Source organism: Macrobrachium rosenbergii, chromosome 2 (assembly GCF_040412425.1).
Source record: "Macrobrachium rosenbergii isolate ZJJX-2024 chromosome 2, ASM4041242v1, whole genome shotgun sequence".
NCBI lineage: Eukaryota > Metazoa > Arthropoda > Malacostraca > Decapoda > Palaemonidae > Macrobrachium > Macrobrachium rosenbergii.
In genome coordinates this window covers 70,885,357-70,908,066 of record NC_089742.1, presented here as the reverse complement: position 1 = coordinate 70,908,066, position 22,710 = coordinate 70,885,357, and the positions used below count along the sequence as shown (strand labels likewise).

At 39.9% G+C, this 22,710-nt stretch overlaps 1 protein-coding gene across 14 annotated transcripts in view; it reads right to left on the bottom strand.

Moving 5' to 3' along the window:
* The window catches only part of LOC136848194 (uncharacterized protein F13E9.13, mitochondrial), a 122,502-nt gene that overhangs the window by 61,594 nt on the left and 38,198 nt on the right, over window positions 1-22,710 (bottom strand). For 9 of the 14 annotated variants that reach the window (XR_010855976.1, XM_067120516.1, XM_067120561.1 and 6 more), the window contains exons 3-5: window positions 18,237-18,319; window positions 15,786-15,926; window positions 7,105-7,304 (exon numbers count right to left, since the gene is read on the bottom strand). Coding sequence is in view for 13 of the 14 variants with exons in the window: in XM_067120516.1 (XP_066976617.1) it covers window positions 7,105-7,304; window positions 15,786-15,926; window positions 18,237-18,319 (424 nt within the window). In the remaining variant the exon portion in view is untranslated. The remainder of the gene's footprint in view (window positions 1-7,104; window positions 7,305-15,785; window positions 15,927-18,236; window positions 18,320-22,710) is intronic. The other 5 variants (XM_067120591.1, XM_067120584.1, XM_067120614.1 and 2 more) reach the window with 1 other exon arrangement.

Below are 22,710 nucleotides of genomic sequence, written 5' to 3'. Positions count from 1 at the left end.
AGAACCATACATTACAGTGTACACAACGGTACATGAACGTTTGGTTTCGCTGCGGTTTCACGACGTTTCACTGGCATAGGCGCCATGAGTTTCTGTAAATATGCCGTTTGGCCATCGTAATTTCCTATGTCCCAAAAACTCTTTAAATAGAGCCTCTATCACTGGCATTGTAACTTTATCGAAGCAACGATCACGACATGGGGCCAATTTTACGTTCTTCATTTGCTTTTTAGCCACATCACTGTAATACGCTTTTCCTTCATTACGCATTTTCTTATTTAATGGATTGTTTCCAATTTTCTGGCCTTCGCCACGTTTACGCTTTCGCCCACAACCACTACCACCCTCACGTGGAGCATCATTAAGCTCATCTAGTACTTCAAAATCACTATCAGCATTGCTGATATGCACATCACTACGCCACTGATATCTTGGCTATCTGCCATGATGAAAAATACAGCAATCACTGTTATTACACACGTAAATACGAAAAATATACGAGCGTAATCGAGAGCGTCTAATGAAAACAAACACACAGATGGGAAGGCGGGAGAAAAACAATGTGATGCTCCCAGCCGTGCGGATAGCCAATCAGAATCCGTGAGCGGGTTAAAGAGAGGTTTTGATTGGTCCGCCAGCACGCTGTGAGTTAAAGAACACTGACAACCCCCACCCACGCCTCCTACATCCACCCACGCACCTCCACTGGTTGCCGCTTTGCCTCCTTTTATGACGAGTCTTATGATGTAGCAGTGAGAACTCGCTAAGGGCGAAATTTCCCTTTGTTTTGCATGGATTTTCGAACCTTTTGCCAGTAACATAAGGGGACAAAAGTGTGTACAGGATAGTGCTGTACTTTAGCTGCTCGCTCACAATAAAAAAACCAGTTCGCCGCCGGTGGCGCTTGCCACCTTGTTACGCCGCGCCCCTCATATGTACTGGGTGTTTCGAAATTAGAGACCCCCCCTACACAGAACAAATCGAAAGTTATGAAGTTTTCTGCTATAGCCTATCTCCAAGTACATTATTTTAAGTTTCTATTAAGCTATTTTTCATTTTACATTTCTTGTACTTTCAGACTGAGTGACTGAGTTAGATACAGCCATGGCTAACGACTCGGAGGAAATCAGATGGATTGACCGAATCCAGGCTATAATCTTCAGAGAGGCCAGGGATGCTGGCGCATCCTTCATTTCACGTTCCTGGATAGCTAAATACATTAAAAGAGATGAATCCTTTGTTAAAAGAAACTGGAACAAAAATCCATATGACTGTCATCACAAAAGAGTCAGAATCTTGGAAAGCCTGAAGTCCTTTCTCAGGAGTCAAAAGACATCATAGCTGAGGCAGTGGGTAGACCAAGAAAGTCTTTACGTAAATTGGCATTTGAACTAGAAACAAAAAGGGGAAAGAGGAGAAGTTATAGTGCTGTATATTGTGAGTTGCAAAAATCTGGTATCAAGCCATTTCATGTTATCAGCAAGCCCAACATCACTCAGCAACAGAGAGCAGACCGTGCATGGTTTTGTGGTTCATTTCTTAAAGATTGGGATGAGGCTGACTTTCTCCGTGTTGCCACATCAGATGAATTCTTCATTTACACAACCAGGAAGCCAAATAATAAAAATGACATCATTTGGGCTGCAAAGTTGGATGATATCAGCGATGATGTGCGTTATCGCCTAGTTGTGAAATTTCCTGAATGTTTGGGAATTTTTCTCTGTTTCACAGCCAAACGGTTAATGCGGATCATCAAAGAAAAAGGACAGTCATGGAATGGCGAATACTTCAGAGAAACTGTGCTTACTGGTGGAGTATTTCCTTTCCTCAAAGATCCTGAAAATGTGTTATCTGTTGAAGAAGTCACATTTTTGCATGATAAGGCACCATGTTTCAAGGCTCTTCAGACACAGGAGCTGCTTCGAAACAGTGGTATCGATTTCTTGTCGTCAAGTGAATTTCCAGGTAGCTCCCCTGACCTTAACATGTGCGAAAACATTGGTAGTATCTTAAACGATCATGTTGAAGTGTGCACAGTGAACTATGATGGTATACCAAGCCTCGACGACCTGCGAAGAGAGGTGACCAAAGTGCCCAGGGAAACGGCGTTTGAGTCTCAGCTTTTTTGCGATTTGCTGAAATCATACCCCTCAAGAATGCAGGCTGTGGTACAAGCAGATGGAGGCCACACAAAAAATTAAATACTCAGAGAGAAACTTAAATAAACACCTGTTCTGAATTACTTTTGTTTTTGTCCATATCAATTTTAGTTTATGCTGTAGAGGGGGCCTCTAATTTTGAAACACTGTGTATATATGTATATATATATATATATATATATATATATATATATATATATATATATATATATATATATATATATATATATATATATATATATATATATATATATATATATATATATATATATATATATATATATATATATATATATATATATATATATATATATATATATATATACACAGTAAACCCCTGTATTTGCATTCTCACAATTCCCAGACTCACGGTTCATGGATTTCTCTATGGAACATATATACACATTATTCGTAGAAAATTCGCCTATTCGCAGTATTTTTCACTAAGAAATATTCAATAATTACTGTATTTTCATATTATTTTCATGACTAAAAGCACTTTTTGTGATAAAACTATTAAAATACTCAGGTATAAGCATTTTTATAGGTTTTTTTGTGTTTGATCTATCAAATTAGCCAGTTCTAAGTGTTTTTAGAGGGGGTTTTAAGTATTCGCAGGTTTCAGCTATTTGCTGGGGTGTGTGGTGTACATCCCCTGCAGATACAGGGGGTTTACTGTATATGTGTGTGTGTGTGTGTGTGTGTGTGTGTATATATATATATATATATATATATATATATATATATATATATATATATATATATATATATATATATATATATATATATATATATATATAGAGAGAGAGAGAGAGAGAGAGAGAGAGAGAGAGAGAGAGAGAGAGAGAGAGAGAGCTGACCACAGTTACTGATTTGTCAAAAACAAGATTAATTACAAAATTTTTTAAAACTTGTTTAAGATATATGGCAATTTAAAAAACTACATGCTCAAAGTAGGGTATGGCATAATTAAAAGCCCTGCTTAGACTAGGCATAATCCACTTGTATTCAGTTGATAATAAATTGATCCCTCTATCTTGTTAAGCTGGTAGGCAATAACTTAAGTGGCCACACACACACACCACTTCAGGGCTACCATCACAAATCCTGCCACAAACCCTTCTTGCTTGGGAAACTGGACCCAGTGGAACTGCCCGTAACTGTTCCTCTACAAGTGTTCGTGCTTTTCGGGTGTTTACTACCCATCAATAGTCCAAGACCATGATGATCACAGCCTTGGGGTTTTCATAATTATCCTGTCCATACAGACTCTTACTGCTTTCAATTACATCAGCAAACTAATTACATCCAGTGTCTCATGTCACATGAGGCTGAGGTCTGTGCATTGCATGAGCAGACATTATCTATGTTTATCACTGGCCCAGTCCAGTACTGTCCCCAGTACAGGACCATCGACAGGGATCTGCTGGGATGATACCATTCAGTTTACAACTTGGTTCCTCTAGCAAAGGGCTTCAGTTGCAGTTGTGAATTATAATTGAAACTATCCTTATAAACAGTTCTCTCATGACGAATTCCTTATTCCTCTCTTGCCTGGTAGGGATCATGAATACTGTGGTAATCCTTTATGTGTCATAGAACTGTGTTCTAATGCCTGATAAAAATGGTTGCAGTGTGTGCTCCATGCCACCAGTGCCTATAACCAATCCAGCAAATGCCATTTCGGAGCTGGATAGTGCCAATGTCTGCTGCAACTACAGTGTACCTGATACTGGCTATTTCCATACAGGTGGCAACTCCAAATATAGTCTACGCTCAGCTCTTCCTAACTGGTATCGATTCATTTGCTGTTCACCTCTTTGAGCACTGGTCGCATGCTCTGTAACTAACAGGCACTGCCCACTTCTGGATTCTTGGTTCTGGCAAGTTTTTGTAAAAGCCTTTTAATATTTCAAATCCTGATTGGGCACAGACCCAAATTTGGATTCAAATACTTCAATCTTCTCTCCTTACTGATTTTGTATATCATCCATCTGAGACAAGTCTTCACTAGGTGTTGACCTGTATAAGATAGGAGGATTTATGGTATGACATGTAAGGTGTACCATTCAAGTCATCCTGGAGGAATCTACTATCAAATGCCTAAAAGACCTCACAGAGCAATTGCAAATATGTAGCACTGACATTTTCTACTACCCTCAAAAGCAACAAGTTTCCATGTTAGGAGAGGAAATTGGAGAGGAAACTTCACCTTTCTAATTCCTCTACCAGTAAGCCCAAAATATTTTCTTTACTGCCTTGCATGGGCAGAAGCTCCTCAATAAGTTCATTATGTTTGCTGCCTAAAATGTACTACAACAACAAGCATCCTCTGCACTCTTCTTTACCTGACCTAGTTATTTTTGCTCAAAACGCTACACAGGCTGCTGCTACAAAGAGTATCTTCTGCAGTAGCAGGTTTATACTACTCAGGTGTATCAGTTTTATTTCTATTCTGTCATATTTATTTATTTATCATCTTTTCCTATAACTTGTCTCCCTCTGCAGGTCAATTTTCCTTTGGAGCCCTCTTTGGTTTATAATGTTGACTCATTCCATATGGGTTTTCATCTGGAGATTTAAAAACAAGAAAGAAAGAAAGACTCAGAGCATCATCTTTCCAGTCAGGCATTCTTGTCATAAATCACTGCTGCTACTTTACTAAACTCTGTAGTCTTTGGGATAATTTTCTTCTGTTTATCCTTTAGAACATATGAGAGATTTCATCCTACTATCTTCATATTTTGGGCAAGATATCCTCTATATCATATTGGCTGTATTAGCTTAACTCCAGTAGACAATACAAAATGTACTAACAGGAGAAGTGAAGGAAAATTCAAAATTCACTGAGCTTTCATCTTTTTCTGTGATCATGTCTTGAAAAACAGATGGAAGCTTTGTGAACTCTGAATTTTCTTTCACTTTTCCTGCAAGTACATTTTGTAAGTTTAGATGTCATGGATCCATTGTGATACTGGCAGTCTAGTAAACTGTTAGAATTCCATGAACTCTACTTTATATGACTGATTACCACTCCCTCAAATTTTGAGCTTACAGGGCACTTTGTCTTTTCTTCCATTATTTTTATTGTTATGCTCTAGCTTATCTATGACCTTCTTATCAATGAACTGATTTCATCTACAGGCAGTACTTTTTATAGTTTTGAATATAAGTCTGTCATCTTCTGGTGAATCTGGTCTGAGTTATATATCTCTAGGATATTAATATTTTCCTCTAAATAGACAATGGTTATCACCCTTCTTATTTCAAACTGTGAAGTATCTAGCAGTTATTTCTCTTTCTCTATAATACCTTAGGTCCTCTCTCCTTCACTTACTATCTCTCAAACAATGTTCAATTCCTGTGAGGGATGTGTAGGGATGATAAGGGTGTTTCCCTGATATTCTATGTGGCTCTGCTGATGTAAGAAATCATTTTGGTACCTAAATAGTAGTCAACTGCTGTCAGTGGCAGCTGAGGTGGAAAGAGAAAGAGAAATAACACCGAGCATTACTTTTCAAAACTCTCTCTCTCAAATATTAAAGTGTCCAATGGTTTTCACAGGATAGGTTTTATTTAGTTTCTATTTTATACTGTCTTTTTTATTCTATTCACTTGCAGAAAAGGATTTGCCAGCATTATATTGTGTTCTCTATTTACTGCTTCAACCCTGTGAGTGGGATGAAAGGGACTATGCAATATCATAAGTATCAAGTCATACTCTTTAACTTACAAGGTGGGTTCAGCAGGTAAGACTTTATTTATTCTCTATTTTTATTGATATTTCCAATTTTTTTAATTGCAGTTTTTCCTACCAAAATGGTAGCAAGCAAGTATTTTATACCTGTATAAGTGTACTGTGTAGCCAGAAATAATAGATGTGTTTCTAGTCAATGATTTAAATGTTGGCTGGTTTATTTTACTTAAATAGGATATTTTCCCTAAGATATTTTCATAATTTCAACCAAGCATTTGGGTCTTCACCATATGCAAAAGTGCAACTGCACTTGTATACTAGCCTACTATAACTCAGAAACTAACAACACTCACTGTATTTTTATCATTATCATTATCATTATTACTCGGCAAGCTGCAATCCCAGCTGGATAAGCATAATGGGGAAAGCAGCCCATTAAAACTCGCCACAAACACTACACTTTAAATCTTACCAGAGAATCACGTGAGGGTAGGTCAACTACGCATCGTATGCTTTGCGCATCCTGTACTGCGCAACTGTGCATTTATTGATTTTTTCGTGTTCTGTAAGATGATTTTGAAATGATATCAGAGTACAGTATAGTAAAGTGTTTTAGGATGAGTTTAGAGCACATCTAAAATATGTGGGTAGTTTGTAGAACGGTGTGTAACTACTGTTAATACATACTTAACAATACATACGTATGAACGAATGGTAGGTTTGCTTACTTCACAGCGATCTTCATACATAATTTTATGTTAGTATTTTCTTGAAATAATACATTTATGATAAAAAAAATTATTTACTGTACTGATTACAGTACCTTACTGTAATATTAGTGTAAACACGGCAAAATACATTAATCAATATGTACTGTAAAATGTATTTTTGTCTTTTGAAAAATGTTCATCCCAAGGCCAACAAATGCAGCGTTTCAATATCTGTGAAGTAGTGAATTTCCTGCAATATATTTAAATATAAGCAACACAGCCATGATCCTGTGATTGCCGATCCGCGACTAAGTATGGACCCACTGTACTCTTCACAACTTTGTTATCAACATTTTCTTTTGCAAATCATACAGACAATATATAATTCTCTTGATATAATATATGTTTTATGTTTTTTGGTGAGTCCCACTTGAGTTGAAACTTGTCATCAAGTGGTCTGATTAAACCAACTACAGTCTTCATTATCATTATTCCAAAGAATCAAGTTAACTAGGTCATCTTCAAATACATGGCTTACCTGTGTTTTTTCTTAATGTCTGTAAAGACCATAACATCCTCAGCCCCTATTGTGTGTCGGTATCGAAGCAGATGACCAGCACAGCCATTCATGATACCCTCATCTGCGACATGTGAAAATACGAAGCACTCTGCCCGAATGAACTGTAATCCACAAGCCTTACTTACAGCCAATGCCTCTTGGTTTCCTCCAGCAAGGATCTGCTAACACATAACCCTCTCAATTATTTTCTTTAGGGTTACTGTTCATAAAAACATAATTAAAAATTACAAGAGATCATCACCATATTTACATGTCTATTAAACTACATCATAAATCGTTGTTTTATTAGCATTTACAATAGTTCCACTAACACTATGAGTTTTGTGATTCTGTTTCATGCACATCCTTCTCCACGTTCAAAGATAATATACTACATACTACATGCTGAATAAATGCTAATTTCAGTAATGCCTCTTCTATGAAATTTTTATATAACTATTTATTATAAAAGTTTAATATTGCAATAATTACGCTTTTTAATCTTTCTCAAGCCAACACAAGGAGTTGGAACCAAGAAGGGCATCCATCCATATAACAAATTATGCAATGAGAAACCTACATATAAGCTGCTCTAACTCTGTGGCCATGCAACGGCTACTACGTAAGAGCTGGTGCAATTAAAACAAATTCAACCTCAGAGATTTGGAATGTTAAAACATAGGTGCATGACAGGGAGGGGCTCTGCAATTGAGACCTAATGAAAGTTAGGAAAGATGTGCTGTGTGTGTGCAATGGCAAAGGAACTGGTGTAAGGTTACAAACTTATACTACAGCAGTGCAAGTAAGGAAGAAAGAAAAGGAATTACTGTAGTATTGTTCTGTCTTGTGAACTTGAAAACGGTGCTACTGAGGTACACAGGAGAAACAAAGTCAAGATTGGAAGACCGCAACTAGGCTTTATGAATGGGATTGGTACAAATGACAGAATATCCTCTGTACATCAGGTAATGGAGAAGTACAGTGGAGAAATTTGAGGGAGTGGTAGGCACCAGAAAAGTGATATATATTAGTAAAAACTACGGAAATGTACAAAAACGTGCAACCTCCGTGAAAATTATGGTAGGGATGACTAGCAGCTTCCAAATCCTGGTAGGGCTACAACAGGAATCAGCACTGAGACCCTACTTATTCAATATTGTGCTGGATATAATAACCAAGGATTTGAAGGCAGAAACTGGAGAGGAGCTAAAGACAAACCTAGATAGGCAGAGATATGCATTACAAAGTATGGCATGTAGATAGTCAAACAAACACTGAACACGTGACAAATTGGATAAATGATGACCAGCAATCCATGATTAAGCTGGGAAAAGTAATATCAAGAGTGTTTAAGCATCAGGGCTTGATAATACAGTAGATGCAGAGGGTGACACAGATGAAGAGGTTAGAAGTTAACCACTGAATTCAAGCTAGATGGAGAGATACATTAGGTAGTGGTAAAACTTGCTATTTGTAATGCTACAACCAGCACTATTAAAAAAAATAAAACAGAATAAGTTAGATCTGGTAGAAATGAGGATGCTCATATGGATGGAATGAAGAGAAGAGATTGGAAAAGAAATGAATACATAAGGGGATTAGCAAAAGTCACTGACATGTCAAAAAAGTCCAAGAGTCAAGCTGGAGATGGTTTGGGTACATGATGACGAGAGGAGATGATGAGTGACAGTGACCCCAACTAGGGAATCAGCTGCGAGGAAGATGATGCATGATTAGAAAAACTTCAATAAAAATCATTCTATTTGCACAGACTGATTAAGAATCATTCATTCAGATTTGATCCCTTAATGAAATATGATACTTTGATTTTGGCATCTTGTCGGTAACCATTCAAGGAAAACCAAATACATTTACCTCAGTTCATTTCCCTTAACAGGATTTGCAAATGTTTACTGTGAAGTTAGAATGTGTGACTGACAGATGCTTCAACTGTTACAGATGTCCTTTTGGTTATTATATTTATTCTGACAGGCATCTTTTTAGTCAAAAAGTAGTTCACACCACAAATCAAATCTGTTCACACAACCTTGGAAAAGATGGTCATTTAATAATAAAATAAAGTTTGTTCATACTTACCTGGCAGATATATATATAGCTGTATTCTCCGAAGTCCGACAGAATTTCAAAAACTCACGGCACACGCAGTGGGCCAGGTGGTTAGTACCCATTCCCGCCGCTGGGAGGCGGTATCAGGAACCATTCCCGTTTTCTATTCAGATTTTCTAGTGCCACTGTCTCCTGGGGAGGAGGGTGGGCACTATGATTATATATATCTGCCAGGTAAGTATGAACAAACTTTATTTTATTATTAAAATATCATTTTGTTCATGAGACTTACCTGTCAGATATATATATAGCTGAATCCCACCATTGGAGGTGGGAAGAGACAGAATAGGATTTAGGAAACAAAAATATGTAGGCGATTGACGCCTTGGTTCCTTACCTGTTAGCATAGCTGACTTCGTGATACTGTCACCCAAGCCTGCTTCTGCTTTACTAGAGTCTCCAGCAAGGTAGTGACCTATATAGCTGGTGAGTTCTAGATGATCTGTCCACGGGGGTGTGACCACAATGAGACTAGATCATAAGACCATACTGTGAGGGCAAAAGGAGCAACGACCAACCACCTGACCAAGCCTATCTAAGTAATAAAACTTAGTATAAGCTAAAGACTGGGATGTCCACCTCCGGTGGCTAACCCAACAACCATAAAAACACAAAATCAAGATTAAAAAATACTTCCTAACCTCTAAAGGATAGGAAGAGTATTGCTCTCTGCCCCCAAGCATGCGGAAACGTATGGTCCTAGCGAGTAGCAGTTTTCGTATGTCGTCTTCACGTCCCGCAAGAAATGTGAAGCGAACACCGAATCGCTTCGCCAGAAGGTGGTACCCAGAAGATCGCTAAGGGACATGTTCTTCTGGAAAGCCACCGAGGTCGCGATAGCTCTCACTAAGTGAGCCTTGACTTTCAGGAGTCTCATGTCGCTGTCTTGGCAGGTAGAATGAGCCTCCCTGAACGTACTTCTTAAAAAGAATGTCAGAGCATTCTTGGACATCGGAAAGTCCGGCCTTTGACAGAACACCACAAATTGTCCGACGGGCCTCTGCCTCCTTTCGTCCTATCTAAGAAGAAATTGAGAGCCCTGACAGGGCACAGGACTCTCTCTTATTCTTGCCCAAGAATTTCTGCTATATCCTTGATCTCAAAACTCTTGGGCCAAGGGGTAGAAGGGTTCTCGTTCTTGGCGAGAAACATAGGGCTAAGGGAGCATAAGGCCTTATGCCCTCTAAAGTCTATGTGCTTGTTGATGGCTTGAACTTCACTAACTCTCTTCGTTGTCGCCAGAGCAGTTAGGAAAAAAGCCTTCCTTGTCACATTCCTGGGCGATGCCGAATGAAGAGGCTCGAATGTAACCGACTTCAAAAATTCTAGGACGATATCCAGGTTCTAGGAAGGCGTCCACGGATGAGGTACCTTAGAAGTCTCAAAGGACCTCAAGAGATCGTGAAGATCCTTATTGTCGGTTAAGTCTAAAACTCTATGTCTGAAGACTGCCGAGAGCACATTTCAACGTCCTTTAATTGTCGAGACTGCCAGCTTTTCCTTCTCCCCAAGATGAAGAAGGAAGTCTGCTATCTGAGGCACAGAGATCGAGGTTGAGGAAAATCCCCTTGCTTCTGCACCCTTTCCTGAAATTGGCCCACTAAGATTGGTACACCAAATTGGAGGAGGGTCTCCTGGCGCCGGCGATAGCCCTTGCCACTGCTCATGAAAAACCCCTCGCTCTCGCCAATTTCGTGATAGTCTGAACGCAGTCAGACTCAGAGCGGGGAGGTTTTGTGGTACCTTTTGAAGTGGGGCTGTCTGAGCAGATCGGTTCTAAGGGGAAGCGCTCTTGGGAAGTCCACCAGGAAGGTCATGACCTCTGTGAACCACCCTGCCGCTGGCCAAAAGGGGGTGATCAACATCATTGGCGTCCCTTCCGGCGCTGCGAACTTCCTGATGACCTCCCCCAGAATCTTGAAGGGAGGAAAGGCGTAAAGATCCAATCCCTTCCAATCCCAGACGAGGGCATCTACCGCTACTGCTCCTGGATCTAGTACGGGAGAGCAGTATAGAGGAAGCCTCCTTGTCCTGGATGTCGTGAAGAGATCCACCAAGGGACTTCCTCATAATCTCCACAGCTCCTGACACACCTCCTCATGAAGGGTCCACTCGGTCGGCGGAAGATGACGCTGCCGACTGAGAAGGTCCTCGTGGACATTCTCCACTCCTGCCACGAACCTCGTAAGGATCGTGATACCCCGAGCATGCGCCCAAAGCAGGAAATCCTACGCCAGTACAAACAGGGACCGGGAGTGAGTTCCTCCCTGTTTCTTGAGGTATGCCAGGGCTGTGGTGTTGTCCGAGTTTACCTGTATCACTCGGCCTGAAGCTTGGCTCTCGAAGAAAAAGCAGGGCCAGCAGAATCGCCCTAAACTCTTTGAGATTGATGTGCCAGGACACCTGTTCCCCTCTCCAGGTGCCTGACACTTCCTTCCCCCCTAGTGTTGCTCCTCATCCCTCCCTGGACGCGTCGGAAAACAACACTACAGGTCGACGGGGGCTCTGAAGGTCAGAGAAACCTCTTCTGCCAACTTTGAAAATCGTCGAGCCACCACCTCAGGAGATCCTTGAGTTTTATGGGAGATTATTCAGGGCCATTTTGGATCCTATTTCTTTTAGATCCTCCTAGTTTATCCAGTTTTAAGCCAGGAAAAACTGGAGGGTCTGAGATGCAGTCTTCCCAGGGAAACAAACTTCTCCAGCGAGGAAATGGTCCCCAGCAAACTCAACCATTCCCTCACCGGGCATGTTTCCTTTCCCAGGTAGGATGAGTTTTTCCAGGAAAAAGCATCTGCTGCCGTTCCTGGGACGGAAAAACTTCTTGAAAATGCCACTGAATCCATCTGAATCCCCAGAACACTAGGATGGACTGCGTCTGGGATCAGATGGGGACTTCCATCTGAATCCCCAGAACACGTTTACTAAAAGTCCTAGGGACTTCGTCAACTTCAAAGTCGATTTCAGGTCCTCCAGACATTTTGACTGCGAAGAGGCTCGAATGAGCCAATCGTCCAGGTAAAGCGAGATTCGTATGCCCGCTAAGTGAAGCCATCTCGCCACATTTTTCATGATGATCGTGAAGATTATAGGGGCTGTGCTTATCCCGAAGCAAAGAGCTCTGAATTGGAACACTCGTCCCCGATACAAACCTCAGGAACTTCCTCGACTGGGGATGTATGGGGACGTGAAAGAAGGTGTCCCGAAGGTCCAGCGAGACAACCAATCTCCTGGTCTAAATGCTCCTAGAACAGACTAGGACGTCTCCATCGTGAACTTTTCCCTTCGCCATGAAGCGGTTCAGTCCGCTGACATCTAGGACTGATCTCCATCCTTCCGACTGCTTCGGAACTAGGAACAGTCGGCAGAAGAATCCTGGGGAGTCCAGCTCCAGGACTAGCTCCACAGCTTTTTTCTCGAGCATTTGCACTAATAACTCGAAAAGGGGCTGTTGCTTCTCTTGATGGTAGAAGGGCGACAAATCCCTGGGCGACGTGCACAGATGTGGCGTGTCGAGAAAGGGGATCTTGCATCCTCTCTCGATAATTAGGAGGGACCAGGAGTCCGCCCCTCTTGCTCTCCAGGCTCCCGCAAACGAAAGAAGCCTGGCTCCTACAGGCGTCTGGAGGCGCTGCAGGTCACTTCTTGCCCCTAGGTTTAGGCGGGGCTCCGCCTCTGGAAAGACCTCTTCCTCGGGGAGAGGATCTATAGGAAGAAGCTCCTCTATGAAAGGGCTTCTGTTTCCTGGAGGTCTGACCCGACGACGACGACAAAGGGACTGCCGGGCGTTTGACGAGTGGGCCAAGAGATCTTGAGTGGCCTTCTCCTTCAAGCTGGCGGCGAGATCCTTGATCAAAGACAGGGGAAGAGATGGCTCGACAACTGGGGGCGAACAGCAATTCTGCCCTCTGCGACGGAGAAACTGACTTAGTGTAAAGTTACAGTACAAGGCCCTCTTCTTCAAGAGGCCCGTACAAAAGAGGGAAGCCAGTTCCTCCGAGTCATCCCTGACGGCCTTGTCCAAGCAGATCAAGACGCTGGACAGCTCCCTCAGGCTGATAGAGAAGGAACTTCTAATCTTAACGTCTAGAGTCCCAAACACCAGTCCATGAAATAAAAGACTTCCATGGGACGAAAAAGTCCCTTCAAATGGAGATCCGTCTCCGACAAAGTCCACGACACTTTGGTTGTAGATAGGAAGGACCTTCTAGGCGCGTCGACCAAGGTAGCGAAGACCCCTGGGACGACGAAGGAACACTTGAGCCGACGTCCTCTCCGGTCTAGTACCACAAACCTGCCTTGTCGCAAAGCTTGGACGGAGGCAGGGTAAAAGAAGTCTTGCCTTGGGTCTTTCTTTCCTCAATCCAGGTGTTAACCTTCTTGAAGGCCTTCTTCGTCGCCAGAGACGAAGTCATCTTAACAAACCCCGACGCTCTCATCGTCTTGGACGAAGTTAACTGAAGAAGGAGAGAGAGAGGAGCCGAGGGTTTGAACTTGTCGCCAAACAAGTCCTTGAGAAGACCGGCTAACACCTGGTAGACCGTAGACGAGGAAGTAGGAGGCTGCTCAAGGTCTGCAGGCTCCGACTCACAAGAGACTTCTCTCTCTTCAATGGAAGAAACCAGAGAGTCTCCCAAGTCCTTGGGAGAACGAAGACCTTGCGGTGCAACACGCAGATGGGGAGCTTCGATTCCCGCAGTCTTTGATTGCTCTGAAGCGTCACGTTGAACAACCAAAGAGGCGTCCTGATGAGCGTCCTGCCGAGCGTCCAGCCGAGCGTCCTGCACGGCAGCAAGAGGAGCGTCCTGACGAGCAGCTACAGAAGCGTCCAGGATAGCTGCTTGCGGAGCGTCAGGCTGCAGCCGATCGCCACGATGGCGATCCAGCGAGCGGTCTTTGATTGCTCTGAAGAGTCACGACGAGCAACCAAAGAGAAGTCCTGATGAGCGTCCTGTCGAGCATCCATCCGGCGTCGTGTCACGGCAGCGAGAGGGCGTCCTGACGAGCAGCTAAAGAAGCGCCCAGGATAGCTGCTTGCTGGAGCGTCACGCTGCAGCCGATGGAAAAGCGTCGAAACACTCAAAGAAGACAAAAAATACGCCTTGAGAAAGAGGACGTGAAGCGTCCTCTTCTCTGAAGCTTCTCTAAAGCGGGCGAGAGTCCTTCCGAGAGTTCCACCCCTTGCATGGGGAGGACACCTCGGAGGACGAGAAGCAAACCTTCAGGATACGTGCACGAGCACAATCCTTGGCAGCCTGAGAAGCGTCAACAGATCCTGCGAAGGGGACGCCAGATCGGTGGGAAGCCCCCGTAACCTCTTGTGGCTTTCGACATGTCCATTCCCTGAGTCCTGGGAGTCCGACAGAGGTCCAGGCCTAGAAGCGTTATGGGGCCGATCTGAGAGGACGAGAAGCAGTCCTTCAGGATACGTGCACGCGCACGATCCTTGGCAGCCTGGGAAGCGTCAACAGGTCCTGCCGAAGGGACGCCAGATCGGTGGGGGTCCGCGTAACCCTCTTGAGGCTTTCGACTTGCCCACTCCCAAAGTCCTGGGAGTCCGACAGAGGTCCAGGCCTAGAGGCATTATACGGCCGATCTGACGCCCCCTCCACTGCACTAGGGGGATCACAACACTTACTGCACTTTAAAGAGAAATCACTTTCGATTCCAGAGCACGGATGGTGTTTATAATTTGTAACGTTCCAATTTTAGTATAAGTACTGCCGAAGCAAGTACTTGACAAAAATAAATTAGGCGAAAGTATCACCTTCCGCTCCAAATTGTTGTCTTAAATTTGGATCTAATTGCTTTCCCCCCGAGAAGCTCGGGTTTACAGGAGAGGAATAAATATCCTTACTCTACTAGCACTCCTGGAGGAAGACCTCCAGATCCTATCACGCTCCAACTTGCGGATATAGGCAACAAACACCTTCCAGCTTGCATCCGGCAAGTCTCACACTCCTTGCAGCTATCATTTAATATTCACCTCGTGCATACAGTGTGAGGATCTACCGAAGTCTTGGTAGCCTCACCTTACACTCATTCACACAACATACTCTGAAGCTAGCAGAACTAGATCCAGACATCATTCAAAGAGCAATCAAAATCAAATCCAAAAACAGTCCACAAAAGCGTATGCCAATTCACAATCCAATCACGATGCAGCCGTGATAAAAACCAAAAGTCAAATAGAATACTTAAGTGAAAAATAACGAGTTTACGAAATCCAAAGACGGAGGTACTGAAAACAGATGTTGACAGTACCGGCGACAGAGAAAAATCTGAATAGAAAACGGGAATGGTTCCTGATACCTGCCTCCCAGCGGCGGGAATGGGTACTAACCACCTGGCCCCACTGCGTGTGCCGTGAGTTTTTGAAATTCTGTCGGACTTCGGAGAATTAGTGTATAAATCCACGTCTCCTTAGTTTACTGACTGACTAAATAAAATTACGATACGTCTCTTTACTTACTGACTTCATCCAATTACGGTATAGTAGTATAACAATAATAAAAGAGGAACAATGTTTTTACCTGAATCCCACAAGGGATTTCTTTTGGCACGATGGCACGAACTTCCTGACATATGCGTGTCATGCAAGCCACAGTTTCTGGCCCAAGTGATGATCTTTCAAGATATGGTAGGTCGAACATGTTTTCAACTAAAACACCCTCCTAAAAGTAAAAATAAAATGGCCTTACCAATGCATTCAATGGGTTTACAGATGAAAGAATGAACTAACAATACGTTCATGGTACAGTACAGTAATATGAGCCTACATTATGCAAGTATGGTATATATTAATTCACTGGGAACCTCAGAAATTTCTTGGCTTTAATCTTACTCTTAAGTCTTGCTTACTGTGTCATGCAATATGAGAAAACTCAAGAATAAATAACATTTCCTATAAAAGTTAAATCTGCTATACTCTTTGAGGTGTTAACTACTCTATCTATCATGACAGAGAGCCTTACGTACAAATTTTTATATCTTCCCAACATTCATTCAGATATCAAACATGAAAGAAATCAATACTTTCTTCACATTTGGATAGCATTATGATAAAATTTCAGTATATACAAATAGGGGTCACATAAAGACAGAAGACTAGCCTACCACAGACCTGCTACTATCTGCTTAAATTCCATTTCTGCTGAAATAAAAAAAATTCTTTGGTGCAACAGTTTTTAATAAAACATATGTTGTTAACTGAAACTTGATATACCCATTACAAGACACAAAACTATACCAGGATACAAAAGCCCAAAGCTGTCTTGTAAAAATCTGCAATTACCCTATATTACATGACTTTTGTTAGTAAAAGAAGTTGATTATCATGAAAAGTTTATTTGCCAGATTTAATAGTGCAGTAAGCCCAAAATTCAAAGGACAATATGAAAAAGTAGCTACAGCCTGGATAAAGTGGAGAGAGATTGCTCAACAACTACAGCTTGGTGTAAGACCTACACTGTAATCCTTCATGCAGTGAAACCATGGACACTTGTAAAGAGAATATATATATAAAAATGGATATACATACAGTATGTGTGTGTATGTATGTTCCAGCATAACTCTGAAACACATTGAGCAATTTCAACCAAACTTGGTATACATATGACTTACTATATGGAAAAGAATACTGTGGGGGGTAAGACACCACTAGCACCAAAGGGCACCAAAGGGGGTCGATGTGGGAAGGACTTCCCTGAAACGGGGCTGGTTCTGCCTGTAGACTTTGTAACTAAATAAACTCTACAGGTTTATCATACCTCACTTCAGTATACATATGACTTACTATCTGGAAAAGAATGTTGTGGGGGGGTAAGACATCAATGGCTTCAAAAGGGGTTCGGGGTGGGAATGGGGTGACATGTAAAAATAACTGAAAACAACAGATATTAGTGTCTAATCCATAGTTTTCAAGGTTACTGAGATGAACAGTGATGCTCCAATGCCCTTTAAGTCCAAGCTCAGCCCCGACAGGAAGGGGGGGGGTGAGAAGGGGTGAAAAATAAAATGTCAAAAATGACAGATATTAGGGTCTAATCCATAGTTTTCGAGGTCACTGAGATGAATAGTGTCATTCCTGATGCCCTTTATGTCCAAGTTCAGCCCCAGTAGAAATGGGGGGTGAGAAGGGGCAAAATATAAAATGTCAAAAATGCTGAAGCAACTATCTTAACGAGAGAGAGAGAGAGAGAGAGAGAGAGAGAGAGAGAGAGAGAGAGAGAGAGAGAGAGAGAGAGAGAGAGAGAGAAAATTTATCAGTTGTCATTCAGAGTTTTCCCAGGCAGCGCTGGGTTGGTCAGCTAGTCTGATTATAAAAAAAATCCAATTATAAAAAGTTGATATTTACAGCTGAAGTGTACAGGACAAATCATAATACCAATGAGGAAGTTGCTGAGAAATTTATTACAATGTTTGTGCTGCAAATAATTTAAGTGATTGGAGCCAAGGTTTGCCTAAGATTTTGGGTGGTCCTACCGGTAGCATAAGCCTAGGCTAGCCTAGTACTGCTCCTATGACCTCACATATGACATAGTGATATGTCCCTTACCTATTACTGCAAATAGCAAATAATTGAGGGTTACTATACACATAAATGTATTTTAAGGAATATATGGGATCTAAAAACCTAAACCTAGTAACAGTAACTTTTAGCTTTATGTCCAACAGTTTTGACCTCAAATTTCAATACTTTTCACACTTTATCCAACATTTGTCACAATACTCATTCCAAGGTAAAAAAGCTGCTCTGATTTTTGTCGACTTCTTCGGCTATCTGTCTACAAAACACATTTTTTTGTATTTACACAGGCTTATCCCCTAATGTGTCCATGTTCAGTGTCAGTTTTCTATTTTCATCTGGTTTTTTTGCTACCAACAACATAAAATTGTACATTAATTAATATTATGACTGTTACTATTCACATTTAACTGATTAACATATATACGACAATACGTCAGTAAGAAACTTAACATACTACACCAGAATTTCTGTATATCTCTGCTTCTTTTCCTGCCATCTCAATAAGTTCATCCATCCCATAATTAGAGAGTGGAGTACCTGTTATAGAAAATTAGAAAACATCAACAAAAAATCTTCTATGAGTTACTGAATGTTTGTCTGAATTTCAGGAAAATAGAACCAAAGATATCTCTGTTATTCAGATACATGTAGCTATAAAATGAGCAAATATGAAGACAGAGGGAAACTTGAATTTGTATATTCAATATTTCAACTAGGGTTGCAAACCTTTTTTTTGGGGGGGAAACATTTTTTCATGAAAACAGTCTGAAAGAAACAGGTAAAAAAATTTTTTTTTAACATTTATTCACACTCTATTGCATCCTAAACTACAAAAAATGGCTAACTGTGTTTATAGTATGCTTAGAGCTTGGGTAACAAGGCAATTTAACACTGGAAAGAAAAATCTATTAGTGTGAAAAATAAAAACTAGAGAAGTAAAAAAGTAAGGAAAACTAATGGTATCTAACCATCACCTGTTTGAGATTTTGAGTGTTTTGAGATTAAGAGTGTTTTGGGTAAGTACTTACATTTATATCATTAGAATTTCAATATTTCACATTTGAACATTGAAATTTTATTATCAAACAAGTTTTACTGTTATTTTTCAATCTTATCTTGAATCCATGAGGTACTGGGGTCAATTATTTCAATTTCGATGCATTTGAACAGGAAGAGAGGTATGAAAATTGCATGACTGGCAACAGTTCCTTAAAGGTATGTATGAAATACAAGACATATACGTGCTCAGTATCAAACATGTTCAACTGAAACTTATATCATAAATGTATCAGAGTCAGAGGTATGAAAACTGTATGATTGGCAACAGTTCCTTAAAAGTATGTACGGTACAACACATATTCAATATCAACTGAAACTTGTATCATGCTTGTATCAACAAGCTCTGTTCCAGAACCAAAGTAAATGTGCATAGGATGGCAGTGGGCAGTTATTGTGCTTGGAGAGTGGGTGGAGGGTTACTGTGCTCATTATAAGAGGTGATAAATATGGTGAAAGATATCACAATCCTAGTGAAATTCTGTGTACATTTACTAAAAATGTGGGCTTTATTCATTGTTTAAAAACATGCCATATTTATTATATATGGTTTTGATTTTGTGGTAGGGGTACATATAAGGCATGCTATGTGTGAAAATGAAGGCTAGACATATTAACCCTTTAACGCTGAAGCCCTATTTACAAAAACGTCTCACGTATGCAGCGGCGTTCAGTGAGTTAGTGCCAAAGCGGAAAAAATTTTTTTCAAAAAAATCACAGCACGCTTAGTTTTTAAGATTAGGAGTTCATTTTGGCTCATTTTTTTGTCATTGCCTGAAGTTTAGTATGCAACCATCAGAAATGAAAAAAAATATCATTATCATATATAAATATTGGAATATATGACAGCAAAAAAAAACTTGTATATAATTGTATACAAATCGCTGTAAGCAAAACGGTTAAAGCTAATGAGTTAATTTTTTTAGTTGTATTGTACACTAAATTGCGATGATTTTGGTATATAACAAATTTTAAAACGATCAAAGCAACAGAGAAAATATTATCACAAAATGATGCATGAATTCGTAATGTGCGGACGTAAAAAATTTTTTTAAATTCACCATAAATCGAAATATTGTGCTAGAGACTTCCCGTTTTTGTTGAAAAATGAAGCTAATTGATTGAATATTGCTAGACTGTAAGTGTTTTAGCTTACAATTGCAGTTTTCGACCATTTCGGTCGAGTTAAAGTTGACCGAAAGTCGAATTTTTTCTATTTATCGTGATTTATATGGAAATATTTCAAGCCTGATAAAAGCTACAACCCTGAGTTATTTTTTGTTGTATTGTACATGAAATTGCGCACATTTTCATATATAAAACTAATATATAAAACGACTAATTTAAAGTGGTGCAAATATTACGACAACGAGACGAAAGAATTTCTGAGATGTTCAGCCGAGTTACCAGCGCAGACGTAAGGGAAAATGTTTTTTTTAAAAATCACCATAAATTGAAATATTGTGCTAGAGACTTCAATTTATTGCAAAATGAAGGTAAATGATTGAATATTACTAGAATGTAAGAGTTTTAGCTTACAATTGCGTTTTTTACCATTTCGGTCGAGTTAAAGTTGACCGAAGGTTGAAATTTTGGCAGTTATCGTGATTTATGTGAAAATATTTCAAAACTGATAAAAGCTACAACCATGAACTATTTTCTGTTGTATTCTACATGAAATTGCGCACATTTTCGTATATAAAATTTTATGTAACAACTAATGTAAAACAATGCAAACATTACGACAACATGACGAAAGAATTTCTGAGATGTTCGGCCGAGTTACCACGCGCAGACGTAAGGAAAAAAATTTTTTTTTCAGAAATTCACCATAAATTGTAATATTGTGCTAGAGACTTCCAGTTTGTTGCAAAATGAAGGTACATGATTGAATATTACTAGAATTGCGTTTTTTTACCATTTCGGTCGAGTTAAAGTTGACCGAAGCTTGAAATTTTGGCAGTTATCGTGATTTATATGAAAATATTTCAAAACTGATAAAAGCTACAACCATGAGTTATTTTCTGTTGTATTCTAAATGAAATTGCGCACATTTCCATATATAAAACTTTATGTAACGACTAATATAAAACAGTGCAAACATTACGACAACGTGATGAAAGAATTTCTGGCGCGGACGTAAGGAAAAAGTTTTTTTAAAAAATTCACCATAAATCGAAATATTGTGCTAGAGACTTCCAATTGGTTGCAAAATTAAGGTAAATGATTGAATATTACTAGATCGTAAGAGTTTTAGCTTAAAATTGCATTTTTTGACCATTTCGGTCAAGTCAAAGTTGACCGAAGGTTGAAATTTTGGCAGTTATCGTGGTTTATATGAAAATATTTCCAAACTGATAAAAGCTACAACCATGGGTTGTATTTTGCTGTATTGTACATGAAATTGTACATGAAATTGCGCACATTTTCATATATAAAACTTTATGTAACGGCTAATACAGAACAGTGCAAAATTACGACAAAATGACGAAAGAATTTATGAAATTTTCGGCTGAGTTACCGCCCGTGCGTAAGAAAAAAGTTTTTTCAAAAATTCACCATAAATCGAAATATTGTGCTAGAGACTTCCAATTTGTTGCAAAATGAAGGTACATGATTGAATATTACTAGAATGTAAGAGTTTTAGCTTACAATTGCGTTTTTCGACCATTTCAGTCGAGTCAAAGTTGACCGAAGGTTGAAATTTTTTGTAGTCGGCGTATGAACACGTCCACTCGGCACCCAACAGACAATTTTAGTCGACGTATGATACGTCCAATAGGCGTTTAAGGGTTAAACAACGAAAGAATAGGACAGTAATCAGTGTTTACTTGGCAGTGACAACTGCCTTTAAACTTAATACCTTTTTATTTGTTTTGATTACTAATGTCGGTAAATATTACGATGAAGTTTTTTCCTGGTAAGTGGACAAAAGAACTAGCCTATACATGCATGGCTACTGCATGCCATATTTTTGGTGGTGGTACAAGGGCTTCCTTTGATGAAAGGCAATAAATCATAGGCTACAGCCTACAGTAGGCTACCAGTAAGCTACAGTAGCCTATGGTAGGTAGCCAAATGTTTTTGCCCCGAGAATGACCATAAAAGAATGCAATAATTATTGTCTGTGTGATGTTTTGTTAGGGTTGGTTGCAGTTTAGCGTAACTGCTCAGGATATACTTAGCCAATCTCGCAAAAGAAAACTGTTCTACCTCAATATATATACAGCAATAAAAGAAGAGAAAAATCATATTAAAATAGATACCAAAACATCCTAATTTCATGAATCCTCTAGTCTAGAAGGAAGGTGTGAGTCTTATATAACATAATAAGTCTATGGTAACTATAAGTAAAGTCTTCAAAAATGGAGAAATTGGATGCAAGGAAAAAACCGGAAAAAAAAAGGAAAAAACACGAAATGAAAAAATTTTTTTTTCACAACACTAATTATAACCCCATATTTCTATCCACCAAGAATGTTATCTCAGCAATACTGTTTCCTACTAATACTGTATCACAAAAGTGTGAGCACCTAAGTAATTGGTATGCATGCCCTATTCTCTTCATGGTCTACTTGACCTAACTATCAAAGCAGAAAGTGGGATTTCCAATATAATGAACCAATAAAAACAATAAAATTTTACTTAATTTTCATTTTCCATGAACACAAACCCCATCTTGCTTATCTTATATTGTATGGAATGGTGTGATATAAGCTGAGAAGAGCCATTAATAGGCAAAAGAAATCTTTAAGTCTTCCTCTCTGGTAAGCCTAAAGCACTTGAACAAGCCCCATGACTGAGTCATAAACATTATCAAAGTAATAATAAGCTGTGGATACAGAGGGAAAGAGACAAATTGGAAGGGTTAT